The sequence below is a fragment of the Psammomys obesus genome, unplaced genomic scaffold (genome assembly GCF_907164565.1).
Source record: "Psammomys obesus unplaced genomic scaffold, mPsaObe1.curated_primary_1811, whole genome shotgun sequence".
In the NCBI taxonomy this organism is placed as follows: Eukaryota; Metazoa; Chordata; class Mammalia; order Rodentia; family Muridae; genus Psammomys; species Psammomys obesus.
In genome coordinates, this window is record NW_026596321.1 from 274,999 (window position 1) to 296,577 (window position 21,579).

The following is a 21,579-nucleotide window of genomic DNA, read 5'->3' on the forward strand; positions in this document are numbered from 1 at the left end:
ACTTTATAGACCAGGCTGGCCTTGAACTCACAGAGCTCCACCTGCTTCTGCTTCCCTGAGCACCGGGATTACGGGGTGTGCGTGACCACGCCTGGTTATTCTTTTTTCTTTTTTAAATTTATGTGTTTATATCTTTGTGTATAGTTTCAAGTAATGTAGAGGTGTCCATAAAGGCCAGAAGAAGGTATTGGATCTGCAAGAACTGGAGTTCTAAGCAGTTTTGAGCTAACTAATGTGAATGCTGGGAACTGGAGTCCTCTGGGAGAGTAAGAAGTGCTCTTAACCAAAAAGCCATCTCTCTAGCCACTGGCTTCCTAGTTTGTTCAAAAATATTTAACCTTTTCCTCCTCTGCCTCCCTGTTTATTGCAACTTTCATCCTAGTTCAGGAAACTCTGAGAATCTAGCCACAAAGACTGATCAGTTGAGGCACTTTCTGGCTAGAGATGTGACTCAGCAGGTAAAGGTGTTTGCAAGCAAGCCTGATCACCTGGGTTTGATTCCCAGGACCCACCTGGTGGAAAGGAAGAACCAACTCTGGCAAATTAACTGTCAGTCTGAAGAAATTCCTTTTCCCAAATTCTGACAATTAGACAAAAGCAAGCATTCCACTGGGGACTTGGAAAGCCAGTTCCTGTGTTCTGGGTTACGTAAGATGGAAGAAAAGAGAGACTGCAGGATGAGTTTAGTCAGCAGAGGGAGATCAGCCTCTGAAGGGCTGAACACTGGCAGCCTCCTAGAAGATTTTTTTTTTTTGGGGGGGGGGGTGCCTGGAGAGATAGCCATGGGTGCTAGGAACCAAACTCTTAATATTTGGTTGTGACCCTAGCCCTAAAAACCTGAGCCATCTCTCCAGCCCAAACTAGAAGCTCTTTTTATTGTACATAAAAACGCACCTTTAGCAAGTCAATTTATTTACACCAAAATGCTTTATCTGATCTAGGGGTTGTTTTGAAAGACCCATCACCTAGGCAGTTCTCAGCCACATGAGACTTCCTTTTTTACCGATAAGTCTTGAGACTGATTTAAACAAAGGCTCTGAGAATCCTTCAAAAGAACAATTCCATAAAACTTCAGGACAGTCACTGACAAAAGGCTACTTTAAAGCTTAGGTGCCACTACTCCAGATTCATGTCAGATACTAAAATTCTGCTCTGCGTTCCCACTTGCCAATGGCATTTGGCTCTTCTACCAACACGCTCCTGTGGGGCCTATCAGCGTCCCTGCTGGCCTCCAGGCTCCCTCCGTCCTTGCTCACAGGTACCTGTTACACACTTCAAATCCCTACCCTACTCACAGGCTCCCTTCCTCCCAGTCATGTTCCCTGATAACGTGGAAGAATTTCTCTCTTTCACTTCTCCTTGCCTTCTTCCCCCATACACACAAGAGACTGCCTTGGCAGTTTGAAATAAACTTTTCCCTTTTCGCCCAGGGAGTGGCTGTTTCTGTGAACGATCTTCACATTCAATAGCCTCTGACCTCCAGCCATTCACCAAGACATGCCCATACACACTCATGTGGAATATATACACAATAAATAAAATACAACTTGTATTTTGTATATTTGCATTTTGAAGAAGCACTTTCGTCCACCCCAGCAGGCTGGAGACTCCAGGGAGTGAGTGCCATAGGGCTTGCACTAGGGTTATTCAAAAGCTCTAGAAATAAACCTGATCAACACACACACATACATGCAACAAGCACACATCAGTCAGGCACACACACTACACACATGTACATTCATATACATTCACATGCACTGTGTACACACACACACACACACACACTACATACATATACTACATTCACAAACACACTCAGGCACACATATACTGCATACATACATACTTACATTGAGAACAGTTTTAAAATCCATCAAAATTGGATGCAGATGTTAAAGAACAGTAAAAGTAAGAAAAGTATAAAGACTGGCATTGGTTTCCTTAGGAGTCTGACTTTTCCACCTTTTTCTTTCACTTCAGGAAGCTGACAAGCTGTGTGTGTGTGTGAGTTTGGTCAGAAAGAAAGACATAGGACCAAAGATTCAAAGCCAGAGCAGCCTTTCCAGGAAAGGACCAAGGTGCTGTGTGGCTGTGTCCGTTCACAGACTCCCCCAGGGCAGAAAGGGGAGGGAGAAGGGAACGGAACCTTTTCCTTTCTGTGGGGGAAGGTGGTTTCTCTTTGTCGCTTTAGCGTCCTGGAACTCGCTCTGTAGATTACGCTGGCCACAGCAATGGGGAGCCCTGGGGCGAGGGGAACCCCACGGTTAGAGGAGGAACCGAGCGGCCAGGCTCTCAGTGTGGAAACGCCACAGAAGGACTCAAGAAAATCCAGAGATTTCCAGGAGACCTGCCCCTCAGACCCCATTCAGAAATTAATTCAGACCGGAGAGCAGGGCTGGGCCGCGCACCTGTGCACTCAGAGGTGACACAGGAAGATCGGGAGCTCTGGTCAGCCTGCAGCACTGGTTCTCAACCCAGCGGATATCCCTCACACATAGACGTTTACTGTGCTTCACAACAGTAGCAAAATTACGGTTATAAGTAGCAATGGAAATAATTTTATGGTTGGGGGGTCACCACAGCTCCCAGCATTGGGAAGTTTGAGAACTACTGGCCTAGAATATTCAGTATGAGCCCAGCCGGTGCTGCATGAGACCGTATTTCTTTTTGAGACGGGGTTTCACTGCGTAGCCCCGACTGGCCTGGAACGACACAGAACTCAGAGATCTGCCTGCCTTCCAAAGCGCTGAGATTAAAGACGTACCAAGCCTAGCTTTTTCCCCTCCCTGTTATTTTTATTAAAAAAAAAAATAAATAAATATAATCCAGGATGATCTCATATGGCCCAGGCTGGCCTCAAACTTGTTATACAGTCAAAGGAGACATAGAACTTCTGATCCTCCTGCCTCAATTTCCCTCCCTGCCCAAGCGCTGAGGTGAGAGACTGGTTTACATGACAGTAGGTGTCTGGGTCTCGCCCTCAGGCAGCCTGCTAGCTAAGGCGCTAGAAGCTTTCACTTTTCTCCTCTCTCTCTCTTTCCCCCCTTTCCTCTATGTTATTTTTGTTGTTATTGGTGGTTGAGACAAGGTCTCACTTTAGCTCAGACCCACCTGATGGAGCCCAGCCTAAGACTCATAGGTCCTATAGGGGCCGCTTCCGAAGCGCTGGAATTTCAGACTCGGCCCGGGTCGGAGCTGGCGGAACCCGCTTGGCTGCGCCTGCGCAGAGGGCGAAGGACGGCCCTAAAAGTCCCGGGGTGTGCTCAGGCGGGATTCCAGCAGTTGTCTCCAGCTCTAAGCCGGAGGAGGAGCTCGCACTCGGTCCTGCCGGGAGAGACCGCATGGCCCTCTTCACCCGCCCCTCCTCGTGGCTGGTGTCGCCGCTGCTGCCGCTGCTGCTGCTCTACTGCGCGCCCGGAGAGGCGGGTGAGTAGCCCCGCGCCCCTGCTCACCTCGGGAGGACTCCCCCCCCAACACACACAGGCCTCCCGATCCCCCTTCCCCGCCCGAAGTCCCAGGTCCGGGGCAGAGATTCCAGAAAAATCTGACCTGGTTCACACCGGGGGTATGGGGAGGATGAGGCAGAAGTGAGTTCCAGGATTAGGCTCCAAAATAAGACCCGCCCCCCCCCACCGCCACACACACACACACACACACACACACACACACACACACACACACTTTAAATTATAAAATAAACAGCGCATACACATTCTGAGGGAAAAACCAGGGCCGGTTTAACCAAGCCGGGTAACCTAAGCGGCCACACCCTCCTCGCCAGCTTGCTCCGCGTGAGTCACCCTGGACTCATTCATTTGCTCATCCTTTATTTTTACTGAATTGGAGACTGAAGCCGGCCCCTCTCTGGGGAATTCTGGCGCGGGGCTGAGCATGTCCGAATGCTGAGGATAGAACCTTGGCTGTCACAGGGACCTAAGCAGGAGCTCTGTGCCTAGCCGCGCTCCGGGACTGGTGGGTGGAGAGGATCTCCGGTTGAGGTGCTGACGTCATGTCTTCAACGCCCCTTTCCGACTCCCACCCTCAAAGGCTTGTGGTGGCACAAGCTCGCTTGTCTTTAATCCCAGACTGCACTCGGGAAACCGCGGCAGGTGCTAGGCCAGCCTGGCGTACAGAGTGGGTTCTAGGACAACAAGGGCATATTTCTAGTGACCTCAAGACCTGGAAGCTGGATTTGGTGGTACAGGCTCGAGGACCTCAAGTTTGCCTGTACCCTGAGCTTTGTAAGAGAGACTGTCCCAAAGAAACCAAACATCTGGAGCTGGGTCTTTATTCCAGTGATAGGGTGCTTACCGGGCTGCAGGAAGCCCCGAGTTTGATCCCAGCACCACCTAAACCGGGTGTGCCCACTGTCTCAGCACTGGTTACTAGGGGCAGGAGAATCAGAAGTTCAGGCTTATTCATTCTCGGCTATTAATGAGTTTGAGGAGATACCTGAGACCTGTCTAAAGAGGAAAAAAAACCAAATGGAAAGACTTCTCTAGGTCCACCCCTTAAAGGGATTAAATCTTTACTGGGGAGGACCATCAGTGGACGTTTACATCTGCACTAGACAGCCCATTCTGCAGATGTACAAACAGAGACCACAACTGCAACTGTGTGCAGGGAGGCCCATGGCTCACTGTCGAGGGGTTTGGGGTCCCAGAACTTGGGTCTGAAGTCGTTGTCCTGGTAATCAGAAATGCCTGACACTGTATTCACTAAGGTTGAGAGCCAACTGTGTGTGGGGCTAAAGACAGGTCTCCCATAGGGCCTACTGTAGTGACTATGAATGGCTCAAGTTCAAATTCTACCTTGTCATCTTATGCTTGTGATCTCCTAGCAAACACTTCTATGCGTCCATTTCCCCATTTATAAGCGGTGCCTCCAGCCCAGTGTGTTGGCACTGCTTTTGCCTCAGAACCACAGAACTTAGAAGGCAGAGGCAAGCAGGCCTCTGAGTTCCGGACCAGCCTGGTCTATGTGCAGGCCGAGACCCTGTGTATTATAATGATAATAATAATAACAACAATAATAAAGTTTTACTTTATAACAATGATGATAAAGTAAAATAAGGAGCTGGAGAGATGGCTCGGCAGTTAAGAGCACTGGCTGCCCTTGCAGGGGACGTGGGTTCTGTTCTCAGCTCCTACATGGCGATTCATGGCCCTGCAACTCAAGTTCCGACGCCTCCCTTCGGGCCTCTGTGGGCACAGCACACCTGTGGTGCACGTACATATGTTTTAGCACACACTAACACGCGTAAACTAAAAAGAAACACAGCTTTAAAATAAATTAGTTTAAACGAATTAACAGCGCCTCTGTTTCCCAGGTGGCGGTATAGCTGTGCAGGTGGCCTCCAATGTGACCGGCTTCTTGGGTGAGACTGTAGCCTTGCACTGCAGCCTGGCTTCTAAAGAGACTATGACGATCACACAGATAACCTGGATGAAGCGGATGCCAGATGGATCGCGCCCTCCCGTGGCTATCTTTCACCCCAAGAAGGGGCCCAGCATCGTGGAGCCAGAGCGGGTGATGTTCTTGTCTGCCAGGCTGGATGAGGATCCCAGGAACGCATCTCTGGCCATCTCCCACTTGCGTGCTGAAGATGAAGGCAGCTATGAATGTCAGTTTGCCACATTCCCCACAGGCAGCAAGAGCTCCAGGGTCTGGCTGAAGGTGCTTGGTAAGTGTTGGGGTGAGGTAAGGGCAAGCTTGATGTCCTTGGGACATGATATATCCTCCTCTTGTTCAGACCGGATGTGGGGGAAGTCAAAGAATCCAGGCAGTATTTCATGTAGCACAGGCTAGCCTTCAGCTTAATATGTAGCAGAGGATGACCATGACCTCCTGAGCTTATAGAGATCCCACCTCGGTCCCCAAACCCCACCGTTTTGATAGGTGGTCTCTCTATGTAACCCTGGCTGACCTGGAACTCGCTATGCAAACCAGGCTGGCCTTAAACTCACAGCAATTCCCCTGCCTTCTGAGTTCCTGGCTATCCCTTCCTTTTTTTTTTTTTTTTTAAGACAGGGCTACCCTGTGTAACCTTGTCTGTCTTGGACCAGGCTGGCCTTGAACTCATAGATATCTGTCTGCCTCTGTCTCCATGAGTGCTGGGATGAAAGGCCTGCACCATCATGCGCCCAATTTCCCTTCCTTTTTTCAATCAAATATTTATGGAGCTATGTACCAAAGAACATTTTAAATATATATATATTTAATATATATATATTTATATATATATATAATATATATATATTATATAGAATATAATATATCATGTATATTTTTTAAAGATTTATTATGTATACAATGTTCTATCTGCATGTACGCCTGCACAACAGAAGAGAGCAGCAGATCTCACTATAGATGGTTGGGAGCCACCATGTGGTTTCTGGGACCTGAACTCAGGACCTCTGGAAGGGCAGCCAGCACTCTTCACCATTGAGCCACCTCTCCAGCCCCTCCTAAAGACCATTCTGGCAGCTTGACCTGTGTATTCTTAGACTCTCCCCATGACGTGTAGACTTGTCTGCATCTATCTGGCTCTTCAGGTCCTGAATTGAGATTTTATTTAATATATCTCATTATGGTTTTATTCGTGTGCCTGTGCACCTGTGTCATGTTGTGCATTTAACAGCTGGAGGACAAAGGTACAGGAGCAATCCTTCTTCCCATGTGAGTCTTGGGGATTGAACCCAGATTATCAGGCTTGCTGGCAAGCATTATATCCAGTGAGCCTTCTTGCCATCCTGTTAAAGTCTGCTAAAGTCTGCTAAAGTCTGCCAGTGTCTCTGCTTTGGCAAGGTTCCAGGGTTCAGGGTAGGATCTGGGATGGCATGCGGAATCCCACTTGGCTTTATCTCTTGGGTGGATGAGCTGATGGCTCAGGCAACCGATCACAATGGATGATTGAAAGAAGAAGGGGGAAAGGAGCCCAGGGATCCTTCCCTAGGTCTAGGGACTGGCTACACTGTTGCTAAGGAGGAAAACTTAAACTGGTCACCTTTTTTTTTTTTTTTTTTTCCTGCAGCCAGGACTGTAGAAAGTGGCTTTTAGCCAAAACTGCAAAGGGTTGTAAAAAGGGGTTCTTTGATCTGAGATTAGGTCATGCACAGATGCACAGGAGCAGTCCACTGTGGAGCCCTCCACAATTAGGTCCTGAATCTACTCATTTGTTAATTGATAGGAAAAGGAAAGAGGAGACAAAGCAAGCAAAGACCATTCGTGCACACACGCTCAAGGGAAAGGGTGGATGAAGTTAAACACTTTTAACCTCAACTTTAATAAACTCCACAAGCTTATGTATGACATGGTGTTGATTTCAGCTGGTGTCTCCTCTGCAGAAACTCCAGCAAGTTTAGGCTGCCTGTTCCATAGTATCAGCCCATACGTACACATAAACAATCAGACATATAGACCTGTAAATATTTATACACATTCAATGAAAGATATAAAAGGAGCTCCTTACAGACAGTTGACACACACTCATGTAACACATGTTAAAAACAGACAGATGGACATATTTACATGTAAACACACCTATATACATATTTATAACTCGTGGATGAAGCGAATTCCAGCAGGCTTCCATTCAATGGGCTTCCACCACCGGGCTTCTGCCAATGGAGTTCTGCCAACATTTATTATATGGTCATAGTTTTATAGCTCTGAAACAAAGCTCCCAGAAAAGGAATTACCTCATAGTCAAAAAAGGCAACTAATCACAGAAATAGATGAATTCTAAAATACAACAGATTACATGTTTTAAAACCAAACATTTCTTAGCTATGTATCCATTACATAAGTTCATAGTGAGTTCAGAGTGACAAAGGTTGACAAGGCCTAAAGATTAACAGGGTCTAAAAGTTACAAGAATATATGTCTTTTCAATTAGGACTAGCTGTACATTTTCCAGTAATTTTGTCTGTCTTTCATTCCCAGAAACAGAGTAAATTTAGAATGACAGTATGTAATGCCATAACCTGACAAGGTATAAGGAATTACACAAAACAGTTTGTACTCAATGACATCAAGATCTGTACTTAATTTAGATGTTTCTAGGTAGCCCCATTATATTTTAGGTTCATGGGAAGTTTAAACCAACTAAAACAATTTAACTTTAAAAACTGTTTGGATCAAATCAGGAATTCCATAATCAGGAACTAATCCGTCTGAACAGCAGTACGTCAGTACAATCCCGTAGGAAGTTTGTTCAGTCAGAGTGGGTAAATACCCAGAAAGTGATGCTTCATGCCATACAGATCTTAGAGGGCTGTAGCAGTGCACAAATGATGGGTTGTCAGAGGTGAGAAGCATTTCTGGGGAGCATCACAGTGCAGACCTTGCAAATACGGGGTCCCCTACCAGAAGGCCCACCTGCCTAATGAGCTCCTTTAACAGAATGGCTCATGACACCGTCCCAGAGCTTGGATTTCAAATTGACCGTCCCATACCCTTAAACACCAAGCATGGTGGCACATGCCTCTATCCCAACCACCAAGGAGCCTGAAGCTAGAGGCTCATGAGCTAGAAGACAACCTGGGCTATCTCAAAAAAAAAAAAAAAAAAAAAAAAAATTCAAGAGTAAAGGGCTGGCTTCCTTGTGCTGCTGAGCACCTGTGATGGTGTTCTTGATGGTTCTTTCAGCCCGACCTAACAACTCTGCTGAGGCCCTGAAGCCCAATTCCACCTCGAAGCTGCAGGAAGTAGCTAAATGCATCTCCGCTGGTGGGCGCCCTCCTCCACGAATCACCTGGTCTTCGGATGTGAATGGAAGCACCCGTGAAATTCAGAAACCAGGGCCCCAGCCGGGCTCCGTGACGGTGATCAGCCTCTTCTCTGTGGAGCCCTCCAGCCGGGCAGACGGCAAGAACATCACCTGCAGGGTAGAACATGAAAGCCTCCAGAAGCCGGACCTGCTGCTCCTGACCCTTTCCCTAAACTGTGAGTGTGTTTGCACAAGCGCATGAGCCCCACCCCACCCCCCACCCCGGCAGCCTCCGTTTCCCGCTAACTCATGTATGTCACCTGCATGTACATACAGTGGGGTGCCGTCACTGTCTGCTCCATGGACTCCCTTGCCTTTTCTACCGTGGTTCTCTAAGGCCTGCACTGTTCCCCACAGCTGGCCACTGAATCCCTGTCCTGTTCACATGGTCCTGCACAGTCTACACTGGCTCATCTGTGGCTGCCTGTCCCCGCTCCCCATCGGCACCTGAAGTTAGCTGTGGTCTCTGGATGGAGCTCACACTCTGAGAGCCCCGGGTCACCTCCTCCAGCTGCCCAGATGCCGCCAGATTTATAGCGACACCTGCAGAATTAGCACATTGTCAGAACCAGGCACAGCAAGCCCTGATTGTTTCAGATTTTCTAATGACCACCCTAGTTCAGCGCATTAAGAGGGCTGGGGATCCAGCTCAGTTGCTAACAGTGCTCGTCTAGCTTGCAGGAAGCCATGGGTTCGAATCGAGGTGTGGTAGCACATACCTGTAATCCCAGCACTCAAGAAGTGGAGGCAAGAAGGTCAGGGTCATCCTAGGGTGATGGTTCTCAACCTGTGGGGTCATGACCCTCGGGGTTGAAAGACCCTTTCACAGGAGTTGCATATCAGGTGAACTGCATTCCAGATTGTGTTACGATTCATAGCAAAATTACAGGTATGAGGTAGCAGTGAAAATAATTTTATGGTTGGAGGTCACCACACATGAGGAACTGTATTAAAGGGTTGAAGCCTTAAAGATTGAGAGCCATTGGTCCAAGGGCTTGATGGGAACATGTTTAAGTCTAGCCTGGGCTACATGAGACTGGTGTGTAAGTCTGGTGTCATAGTGCACACCTGGAATCCCAACACTTAGGAAGCTGAGGCCAAGCTGGACTACGACACACTCACAGACTCAAATCACTTAACCCTCCTAGTGGATTTTATCCAACCCAAAATATCCAAAAGATTAATTTAAAAATCATTACATCTAGGTATTTATTTATTTATTTATTTATTTATTTATTTATTTATTTATTTCTGTGTCCAGGGTAGATGTGCTGTGCTTGTGTGGAAATCAGGGCCCTCAGTTCTCACCTCTCACCTTGTGAGACTGGGGCTTGACCTTGGGTCACTGGGCCTGGTGGCAGGCACCTGCTGAGCCGTTCCACCGGCCTGAGATCATCATTCTGACACATGATTGATTTCTCAGACAGTCTTGGTGAGAACTTTTACACTCTTCTTGCCAGAATAAATCTTCAAATTAGTGTGTCTCTGACGAGCCATCTCTGAAGCCATGAGAGGCTGTGTGGTTGGTGGTTACCATGTTGGGCTGTAGGGATTTAAGCTCCTATGTCATCCATACTGCGCCATCCTAATACTGTCTACACGCACATGCGCACACGCGCACACGCACACACACACACACACACACACACACACACACACACACACCTGTCTCCTAGTATCTTTAGCCCTGGCTTCCCTAGGAATGAGCTATCCCCCTCCTCAGTAGCATGTACTCTTGTCCCACAACTGTCTATACCGAGCTCATGATGGTATCAACACAAGATCACTTCCCAAGGAGCAAGTTGAGATGGGATCTCCCAATGTAGCCCAGGCTGCCCTCAACTCATGATCCTGCCTCAGCTTTCCCAGTGCTGTGGTTAACACCTGGCTTCTAGACACTCCCTTGAGACACTCTGTATGTCTTCCTTCCCATCACTGTCTATCCTGGGCTCTCTCCCACAGGACTCAGAGCCTTGAATGTGCTTCTGTGTCTGGAGTATTTGGAAAGGCCTTTGCTCATATGACACCCAACACAAACCAGGGCCTGTTCCAGGAAAATTCAGTTAAAGAAGGAGCTAGGAAGTCCCCTTTGTGTCCCCCTGACTAAGGAAGCACAAACCTAACAACTGTAGGCTAATTCCCTAAGCCACCCAGCTGCCTCCTGCTCAGGAGAACGCCCCTCGGGCACTGCCCAGATCTCAGCCTCAGTGTCCACTCTCTTCAGATCCACCTGAAGTGTCCATCTCTGGCTATAATGGCAACTGGTTTTCAGGCCTCAAAGATGTGGTCCTGACCTGTGAAAGCCGCAGCAAACCTATGCCCCTCAGCTATGAATGGAGCACGTGAGTGATGGGGACCTGGAACTGCGTCTGGGAGGAGGTCTGGGGTTAGGACCCACAGGTCTAAAAGGGGAGGGAGCATTGGGCAATAAAAATAGAGTTGGGCGTGGTGGCACACACCTTTAATCAAAGCACTGGGGAGGCAGGGGCAGGCTGATCTCTGAGTTCAAGGCCAGTCTGGTCCACAGAGCAAGTTCCAGGACAACCAGGGCTACATAGAGAGATCCTGTCTCCCCACCTTTAAAAAAAAAAAAAAGTAAAATCATTCTTTAGTCCTAGTAAAATTTCCATCTTTTGACTGTGACTTGGGGTTTTCAAAGGTGGTTTGATCCAGGCCATGGCCACACTAGCAGTTCTGGAATTTTTTTTCCATCACACCCTTTGGGAATCCCCTTCCTTGTGCAGGTTAAAGGTTACAAAGAGCTGAGACAATGGTTTAGTATGGGCAAGTCCCTGGGTGCACCCTCCAGGACAGAAGCAACTCAAAGATGCCCGCCTCATCCCAATCCCTTTGGTTGCTGACTGCCCACTTCCTCTGTCTCTGAAGCTGCCAGCCGTGCCAGCGCACAGATGAGGAAGTTAGCCTCTGGGAGACTCTCCAAAGTCATGTATGGAAGGGAAAGGGTATTGGGAGATGGCTCAGTGGGGAAAGTGCTTGCTGTATAAGCATGAGGATCTGAGGCTGATTCTCAGCACCACATAAATAAAGCCTCATTCCAAAGAAACAAGGAAGAAAAAAATGAAAGGAAAAAAAAGGGGGGTGATTTTTTTTTTTTTTCAGTGCAGGCTAGAATCCATGGCCCCATCCATACTAGGAAAATACTATACCACTGAGCCATACCCCAGCCCCTCACTGGGGGAGTCTAGGCAGGGCCTCTCCCACTGAGCCACACCCCAGCCCCTCACTGGGGGAGTCTAGGCGGGCTCTTGGCACCTGCCCGAATCTAGAAATAATTTAGCAAAATTTTTATTAGGCTTCTTTCTGTATTTCAAAAATAACTTAGGTCAACATTCTAGAACTTTCAAACAGATCACACCTCCCAAAGCAGCTACAATTGCCTTTGGTTAATGTCTGTCTTTCTGTCTGTCTATCTGTCTGTCTGTCTCTCTCTCTCTCTCGCACACACACACACACACACACACACACACACACACACACACACAGCCCTTCCCTTTTTTCTCTGGTCCCCAACAGCTCTAATCCTGTCCCAGGGGCAGTTTCCAAACTTTTCCTCCATCTTATAAACATATATCAAAGTGCATAGTTTCACAATTCTGTTTCCTTTTATATCTTGGTAGAAATTTTCCAAATATATAGTCATAGGAATTTTCCAAATGAATTCTCAGAAGAGAAAAAGAAATCCAACCTAAGGATTCTCCCTCTTATATTTAACTGCACCTAATTTGGCATCTTAAAAACTTATTACAGTTATTCATTCATTTTGAGGGAGTGATACATATGTGGAGGTCAGAAGACAGGAGTCGGTTCTCTCCCTCCACCTGTATGTCTTGGGGACTGAATACAGGTCCCCAGGTGGAAAGCACGTCCATCTGTTGAGTCATCCCACTGTCCCCATTTTTGGCTTTTTGAGACTATCTCATTATGTAAATGTCATCATGGCTACCTAGAACTTGCTTTAGTCCTCCTGCTTCAAGTTCCCAAGCTCTGGGACCACAGGTGCTGTCCAGGAATTGATGACCCTTTTGCCTCTGCCTCCTGCTTGCTAGGATTCCTGGGTCACCACTAGACCCTACCCGTATTTTAATGTTGTTAGATTCTATACTGTATGTGTCACCAAGTTATTTTACCAGTCCTTAGGGCCAGGTATGGTGCCACACACCTTTAATCACAGCACCCTACATGCAGAGGAAGCTGGTCTCTTGCTGGTCTCTATGAGTTCAAGGCCAGCTTGCTCTATAAAACGTTTTCTAGCCATGGTAAAACCTATCAACAAACAAAACCAGTTCATAGTGTGGGATAAGGTGATCATTTTTATATTTTAACTATGCAGTCATGCCATCCAAGGGGGTTAGCGACCACAACCATGTTTCCAGTCTGTGGATTCCCATACTCATTTACCAGTTCTCAGTGAAAGGAAATGACATCAAGATTTGGCAACCCTAGGACTGGGAATCTGACTTAGTGGTAGAGCATCTCTGAGTCATCTCAGTAGAGTGCTCAGAACTCCACGCTTCCACCCCCTCTGTCTCCTGCTTGGATGCTTTCTCAGGACTTGGGCCCATCCACTAACTCAGCTGGGTGCATAAGGTTGGCCAAAGTGTCTGTGTTTCTAACTTTTCTGTTTCACCAAGCAAGATAACATTATAAAGAATGCCTGGGAAAGATAAAGCAGGGGTGGGGAATAGGGAAAATAGGTTGCTTTGCAGTACAAACAGTGGGACAGAATCACCAAGGTTATGTCTAAGAATCCTGGAAGAGGCCGGGCGCGGCTCTGCAGTGCATTGTGGGTAGAGGAAATGGTATTTGCAAATATATTTCTGTCCATCAATCCCTGCTTCTGCAAAGGCCTATGTGAGGTGGTGGTGCCTGGAGTGAGAGGTCCATGCAGCTGTCCACAGGGGAGCAAAGGGGACAGAAACATGCTGGGGCACAGGTGAGGGAGGGTCTTGCTCTGAGTAAGGGGGGGGGTCCTAGAGTGGAGTTGGGTTCTTGTGTGCCCTCTGGTGGCCATATGGGGAATAGCCAAAGGCAAAGACAAAGCCAGAACCTGAAAGCACGAAGACACAGGCTTGCTGTCTGCCAGCCAGCATGTCACCAGAGCAGGCTTGTGTTCCTGCTGTGCTGTGAGTGTTCTGTCAGCAGAGGCCACCTGCTCACTATCCCTTCTCCTCTAGGGCCACAGGTTCCCTGCCCACCTCTGCTGAACCCCAGGACAGTCAGCTCCGAATCACCACTGTGGATCATCTCAATAACACAATCCTCGTGTGTAATGTCACCAATGCCCTAGGGTCTGGTCAGGCCCAAGTGACAATCCTAGTCAAAGGTGAGCTGTCCTCAAATGTGGAGGGGAGGGTACAGCAGGGTGTCCCCCAGGGGAGGGATATGGGTAGGATGGCTGAGGTCATGGTAGGATGGCAGGTCATAGGATGCAGACTTTACCAGCCCAGGCTGGGGCAGCTGTGGGAAACCTCTGACCTAGGGACTCAGAAAGTCCTCTCCAAGCATATTGGACATAACTCTACCAGTTCCCACTGAGCAAAATAAGACTGAAAGGGGAGGGCCGTTGGCACAAAGATGGCTCAGTGGATAAAGGTACTTGCTGTCAAGCGTGATGATGTGAGTTCAATCCCTGGCACTCAGTGGAAGGAGAGACCCAGCTTCCACAAGTTGTCTTCCAAAGTCTAGCCAAAGTCTCTGTGTTTCTGAGTTACCTCCACTTACCCATGACAGCAGGCACATGAACACATATGCAAACTCATGCACATAAACAATTGTAATTTTTACTTGGAAAGTAAGTTGTTGAATGTGAAGCTTCAGGTGTGGCTACATCCAGGTGCTAACTCAGGAACTGTTTTCACATCTTTTATCTCTGAAGCAAGGTGTTGGGGTGCACACCTCTCAGTACTGGGAGGACTGGTGCAGAAGGATCAGGAGCCTGAAGGGCAGGATCAAGGATGTAATTTGTTTGGTAGAGTGCTTGCTTAGCATGCATGAGGTCCTGGTTCAAATTCCAGCACCTCATCCACTGGGTGTTGTGCAGCATGCCTGTAATCACAGTGCTTGGGGGAGAGAAAGTGAGAAAAAAAATGGGCATATGACGTTATCCTTGGCTACCTAGCAAACTTGAGGTTAGACAGGCCTACCTGAGCCCTCATCTCAAAGCAGAAAACAAACATCCAACTGTAGAAATCATAAAGTGTAGGCCAGGCATGGTGGCACACACCTTTAATCCCAGCATTCAGGAGGCAGAGCTCTGTGAGTTTGAGGCCAGCCTGATCTGCAAAGATAGTCCAGGATAGCCAGGGCTACACAGAGAAACCCTATCTTGAAAAAGTTTAAAAAAGCATCATAAATGTGGTCAACACCTGAACACTGTAGACTGAGGGAGATGTGATTCCCCACAGGAAACTTGGGACATTGATTCAAAGATGCCTGGGTAATGAAACAGGTTGGTAACTTTCCTCATCTGCTTGCCCATTTTCCAGAGAAATCTGAGGTTTTGGAGCCAGATTCAAGCTTAAGCCCTAAGCTCATCGCCACCATCATCATCGGCAGCCTGGTTGTCCTCGGTATTATGTGTGTGGTATTCTGGATGTGCAAGCGTGGTGAGTTTCTTCTCCTCAGTCATTCCCACACACAGTTGCCAGAGCCACTGCAAAGGACTCCCTGCTGTGTGCAGCCTTGGTGCGCAGCACCCACAGCCATGCGTCCTCCCCACAACACACTCAAGGAATCTTAGTGTTTTGCTTTTGGTTTTGAAGTATTGAAGATGGAATCCAGGGCTTTGTGTATGTTAGGCAGGTGCTCTACAGCTGAGCCACACCCCAGCCCCTCACTGGGGGATTCTAGGCAGGGGCTCTACCACTGAGCACACCCCAGGCCCTCACTTTCCATAGAGCACACTCTCTCTAAGCACTAGCTCTGAATGCCACTGTAGTCGGCATAGGGACCTGTGTTGTGTGGAGGAAGGGATTGTGCTTTAACTGACCAACTTGCCTGCTGCAGACTCACTGCTGCAGAATGACCAATCGCTCATCCTGACCTTTTTCCCTCGAACATGAAATAAACCTCTCCTCCCACACTCCCTGGTCACCTGGGCTCTGCCTCCTTCTCTACAGAACCCTCTCTAACCTCTAAAAGAGCAGGTCGAGTGCAACGTTTCAGCCTCACCCAGGCCAGTCTTGCTCAGTCCTGGTGGTCACTGTCTAAGAATGTGTGTGTGTGTTCCAGTTGACTGTGAGCACAAGAGGGGTTGGCAGGGACTGTCAGGGTCAAGGATATCCTCACCTACATAGGACAACCTGGGCTACACAAGACCTTGCCTCATTGGGCTGGAGAGATGGCTCAGAGGTTAAGAGCATTGTCTGCTCTTTCCAGGGGTCCTGAGTTCAATTCCCAGCAACCATATGGTGGCTCACAACCATCTATAATGAGATCTGGTGCCCTCTTCTGGCATTCAGGTGTACATGCAGGAAGAGTACTATTAATAAGTAAATAAATCTTAAAAAAAAAAAAAAAAAAGGCTTTGCCTCACAAAAACAAAATATACCACGTGGTGGTGGAGCATGTGTTTAATCCCAGCACTCGGGAGGCAGAGGCGGATGGATCTCTGTGAGTTTGAGGCCAGCCTGGTCTACAGAGCAAGTTCCAAGGCAGCCAAAAACTGCATATAGAAACCCTGTCTTAAAGGGAAGAGAGAGGGCGGTGGGCCAGGGGAGAGAACGATATATCAGGGTCCCAATAATTTCTTCGAGAGCACACTCCAGTGACTGACCTTCTTGCTGCCAGGCTCTGCCTCCTACATTCTTATGGCCTGCTGACAGCTTGCACTGAATCTAGACCTTTAACCCATGGGCCTTTCTGGGTGACATGCAAGAGCCATACTCTTAAGATAGGGTGCTGACACAGGCCTTTGTTATCCCAGCACTTGGGAGGTGGAGGTGGGAAGATTGTGAGTTAGAAGCCAGCCTGGGCTACAATCAGGGCCTGGCTGTAAGTGGTTTCATCTCTGTGACTCAGTTTCCTCATCCGTAAAAAAGGGTGGAATGACATGTGCCAATGCAGATAACATGGTTAGCACAGCCATTGCTGCACGGGAAGTTGAACAGTGGTGCTGTGCTAGCTGGGATCATTATTGTCATCATCATTATTAATGCTCCAGAAAGGTGGGGGTGTCTCTCTCTCTTGTTTTCAGCTATATCCTCAATGTCTTCAATTGCCTTGCCACAAAAGAGATATCTTCCATATACTGACTAACGTCTGCTAGATGTTTGAGGGAACTTGAGGGCACACTAGGCCTAATGTCACACCAGGCCTAAAGGACAGAGATGGCATTTCAGCCCTTGAACAAATAATTTTGTTTTGGAGACAGGGGTCTCATGTCATTCAGACTGACCTGGAATCCAGTATTTAGACCAGGGTGCCCTTGAACTCACAGGGATCTACCTGCCTCTGCCTCCTGCGTGTACCACCATGCCTGGCTTTCTGTTTTGTTTTGTTTTTAATGTGTGTGAGTATTTTGTCTGCAGGTATGTCTGTGCAGTACACGCATGCAGGGCCCTCAGAAGCTACAAGAGGGCGCCAGATGCCCTGGAGCTAGAGTTACAGATAGCTATGAGCTGCCGTGTGGGTTCTGGGAATCGAATCCAGATCCCTTACAAGGGCAGCCAGTGCTTTTAACCACCACTAACATTTTCCACTGCCACCACCGCCACTTCCTTTCTTTTTTACACTGGGTTCCATGTAGTCTCAGCTGGCCTCAAATTCTATATGTAGCCAGAGATTACCTTAAATTACTGGTCTACTTCTAAAGTGTATGTACCTTGCTGTCTGGCTCATCCCTGTCCTGTGTCAGTACAAAGGCTGAAGAAACCCAGGCACCCCCAGACATCCTTTTCCCAGGATTCCAGAGTCTCTCTCTTCCTGACAAATTCTCTTGTTTCTCCAGGTTGTTCTCTGTGGCCCAGGTCCATAGATAATACGGTGAGTACAGAGGTACGAGGGAGGAAGGCGTAGGTCTGAGTGGATCACAGACCCATTTCTGAAACGTTTTCAAGAAGGGGCCAGACAGCTGCATTATGGCATCAGGATCCGGGGTTCTCCCATCCTTGGCTTGTGCACCACTGGGAGGGAGTGGAAACTAGGAAATGGAACCTTTGTCCTTAGAAGGGATATTGGGAATGTGCAACTGATTTTTGAGATCAGGCCATTTTTTGAACTCACTGTCTAGCCAAGGCTGGCTTTGAACTCTTGGTCTACCTGCCTCTGTCTTCCCCGATGGTGGAATTACTGAAGTGTGCCATTGTATCCAGCTCTCCCTCAGTTTTCTCACTATGTAGCCCAGGCTAGCCTCCAGAGTGCTGAGGTTCTGAGGCATGCCTACTTCCCAGTCCCTGCCTATGGCCACTGCTTAGGGATCAAGTGGACCTGCTTCTTGAGCTTCTCTCTTCACCAGGAAGATCATTTATTTGAAAGAGGCCCTGACTGAAGTTTCATGTTTGATGTCCCCCAACCAGGGTGCCTGCTATTCATTAGTGAGACGTGACTGCTCTACCCAGAACATGGAGGAAAACAGCATGAGGTGACAGTGATGGGAAGACAGAACTAAGGAACTTGGAAGTCTCAACAACTGGAACTTCAGAAACACTGTTTCATGTTTTCATGTGCTTAGTTTACAATGCTGTACTTTGCCTTTCTCATCTTACCTTACAAATGAATAAGCTTCTAGAAACTAGCCACCCAGTGCAGTGAACGTAGCAAGTTTGGAGCTCTCCCAGGACCCTAGTAAATTCCACATTGTCAAAAAGGACTCATGGAGCCCAGTGTGGAGCTCATACCTGTCATCCCAGCAAGTGGAGGGCAGATGCAAAGTTGAGTCTGGCCTGGGCTACAGAGTGAAGCCCTGTCTATACACACACAAACAGGCTTTGAGACGGCCATAAACTGAAGTCTTTCTGTGGGGAAGATAAGTCTTCTACCTCATGTTGACCATGTAGAATGTTCTAGGAGCTGAAAGACTTCGGCCACTGAGATTCAGCTGCAGAATCTCTTGTTTGGTTGAGTCATTCATGGCTTGTCCCTCTTTCCTCTCTGGACAAAGCTTCACTATGTAGCCAAGGTTGGGCTCAAATCACAGAGATCAGTCTGCTCTACCTCCTAAGTGCCACCACACTTCTAGGTCTTCTTTTTGATGAAGTAAAGAAAAATATATTTATAAAAACTATCTTATTTTATATACATATATCTCTTTTATATTTATACATATAGTTTCATATAGCCCACGTTATCCTCAAACTAATTTTGTAGCCAAGAATGATCTTAAACTAATTTATTTTAATTTATTTGTCTTCAAGATTAAACATACCCTAACCCCTGTTCCCTTCCTTTTCTTCTCCTCTCAATTCATTAGACACTATTCTGATTTATGTCTTAAAAGACATTGTGTTTAACTACATAAAAATCTGTGAACCACAAATGAAAAGACTATGTATTTGTATCTGTCTTTCTGAGGCTGACTCAATGTCTTTAATATGATTGTTTCAAGTTGTATCCATTTGCTTGCAAATGCTGTAACTTTCAGGGTTTTTTTGTTTTGTTTTGTTTTGTTTTTGGTTGGTTTTTTTTTTTTTTTTTTTTGTGGCTGAAAAAAATTCCCTTTGTGTGTGTATACCACATTTTCTTTACCCATTCCTCTGTGGGTGAGCATCGAGGTTGGTTTCTTATGTGAGCTGTTCAGCACATGCTGCAATAAATCTCAGCATCCAGTTGCCTCTGTGAGGTGTTGACCTGGTGAATCTCCAGGAGTAGAATATCCAGGTCCTATGCTCTGTGTACAGGTTTGGGAGCAAGTTGTGTCCTGACTTCCATTGTGTAGGGATAAGGGTCCCGTTTTCCACACCCTCAACAGCCTTTGTTGTTTTCCCTATGACTTCCATTCTGACTGTGGAATCTCAACATTGAGTGTGTGGTGCACATGCTTGAAGAGGCCAGAAGAAGACACTGGATCCCCTGAAGCCAGGCAGCATGCACTTGTGAGCTGCCCCATATGGGTGCTGAGAACCCAATTCAGGTCCTCTGCCACAATAAGACAATGCTCTTAACCACTAGCATCTCTATGGCCCCTCAATAGGTTTGTGTTTATTATTGTTGTCGTTAATGAATTAATTTTTTTGAAACGGGTTCTCTGTGTAGCCCTGGCTGTCCTGGAATTCACTCTGTACACCAGGCTGGCCTCAAACTCAGAAATCTGCCTACCTCTGCCTCTCAAGTATCTGGCCCCACAATAATGACTTATGAGGTTGGATATTATGGTGGTTTGAATGAAAATGGCCCCCCTACTTTCATAGGGAGTGGCACTTTTAGGAAGTGTGGCCTTATTGGAGGAAGTGTGTCACTGGGGGCAGGCTGACACTGTGTCCCTCTCTTCCTGCTGCTGATCCAGAAGTAGCTCTAGGCTCCTCTCCAGCACCATGTCTGCCAGTGTGTCATTGTGACTCCCACCGTGACAGTAATGGAGTAAACCTCAGACAGTGCAAGCCAGCCCAGTTAGATGTTTTTCTAAGACACCACAGGGTCTTGGTGTCTCTTCACAGTGGTACAAACCCTAACACTGACTTTTTCCATGTATGTATTGCTGTTTGTAGTCCATCTTTTCAGAACTGTCTTAATTTTGGGAACCCATTTGTTGTGCTGTTTCCCATTTAATTTTTTGTGGAGGGGTTGGAAATGATCTCTGTGTACTTCTGGCTGCCCTGGAACGCAGAGAGATCTTCCTGCTTTTGCTTTCTGAGTGCTGGGACTAAGATCGTGCACCATTAGACACTGATTAGATCTTGAAGGGTTTTCCCTACAGTCTCCCACAGTCCTAGAATTCACACTTGAATAAAGGTCTATGATGTATTTGGATTTGATTTTTGTTCAGGGTGAGATAAAGGGATTAAATTTTGTTCTTGTGTATGTGGACATCCACTTTCCCCAGCACCATTTTTCGAAGGAATTGTCTTTTCTCCAGTGTTTATCTTTCAGCATCTTTATGAAAACCCAGAAAATATTACCTGGCCATGGTGACAAGTGTGAAGGAGTCTGGGAATGGGATTTTGCCTCTTGGCCTTGGCAGATGTGGTTTAATCTAAAGTTCAGTTTCTCAGAAACTGACTTTGGCAGTTTCTCCAGCAGGGTGCTCTGTTCCTGAGAACTAGATAACAAGCTTTGTGTAACCATGAGTGAATCCTCAGACATTTTGCCAAGAGAAGCAGATGGGCTGCTACCTTGAAAAAGTTGCTTGTGGTTTTTTGCTTTAAAAGAGCTGCTTGAGTGCTGAATAAACAAGTCTTGATCAGAACCTGTCTTGACTCCCTTCTTCGCGTCTCTGCTGCTATCATTCCCACTCCATCCTTCAGGTAGACCCTGCTCGACTTGCCTGCAGGATGGGCCAGGCGGCACCCAAACAGGGACCGTGAAAACAGGGACACCATGAGGAATGCTGGTTTTTGGAGCTCCGGATGCCAAAGTGAAAGTGCTTCATGATGACTGCCCATCGCCTGGAGACAAAGGTAGGCAGGCAGCATGGTCATGGGACAGAGCAATAGCAGGGAGTTGTTTATGAGGACTTTAAAGTCAATGCTAAAAACTCAAGGAATTGGGATAACGCCCAAATCCCTTGAAAAATTACTAGAGTTTGTAAATGAAGTTTGCCCCTGGTTTCCAGATGAAGGTACTGTTAAGCTGGAAACTTGGGAGAAGGTAGAGAAAAGGTTGCAGGATCATTATACTAATAATGGTCCTGAGAA

At 47.3% G+C, this 21,579-nt stretch overlaps 1 protein-coding gene across 1 annotated transcript; it reads left to right on the forward strand.

Annotated features, from left to right (window-relative positions):
• The first annotated feature begins 3,290 nt into the window (after nucleotides 1-3,290).
• LOC129669036 (poliovirus receptor-like) lies at nucleotides 3,291-21,121 on the forward strand. Its single transcript, XM_055597113.1, has 8 exons — nucleotides 3,291-3,426; nucleotides 5,330-5,683; nucleotides 8,650-8,946; nucleotides 10,995-11,112; nucleotides 13,966-14,114; nucleotides 15,277-15,396; nucleotides 17,739-17,773; nucleotides 18,307-21,121. The coding sequence occupies exons 1-8, from the start codon at nucleotides 3,342-3,344 to the stop codon at nucleotides 18,373-18,375; spliced, it is 1,227 nt and encodes a 408-aa protein (XP_055453088.1). The 5' UTR covers nucleotides 3,291-3,341; the 3' UTR covers nucleotides 18,376-21,121.
• Nucleotides 21,122-21,579: the final 458 nt, after the last annotated feature.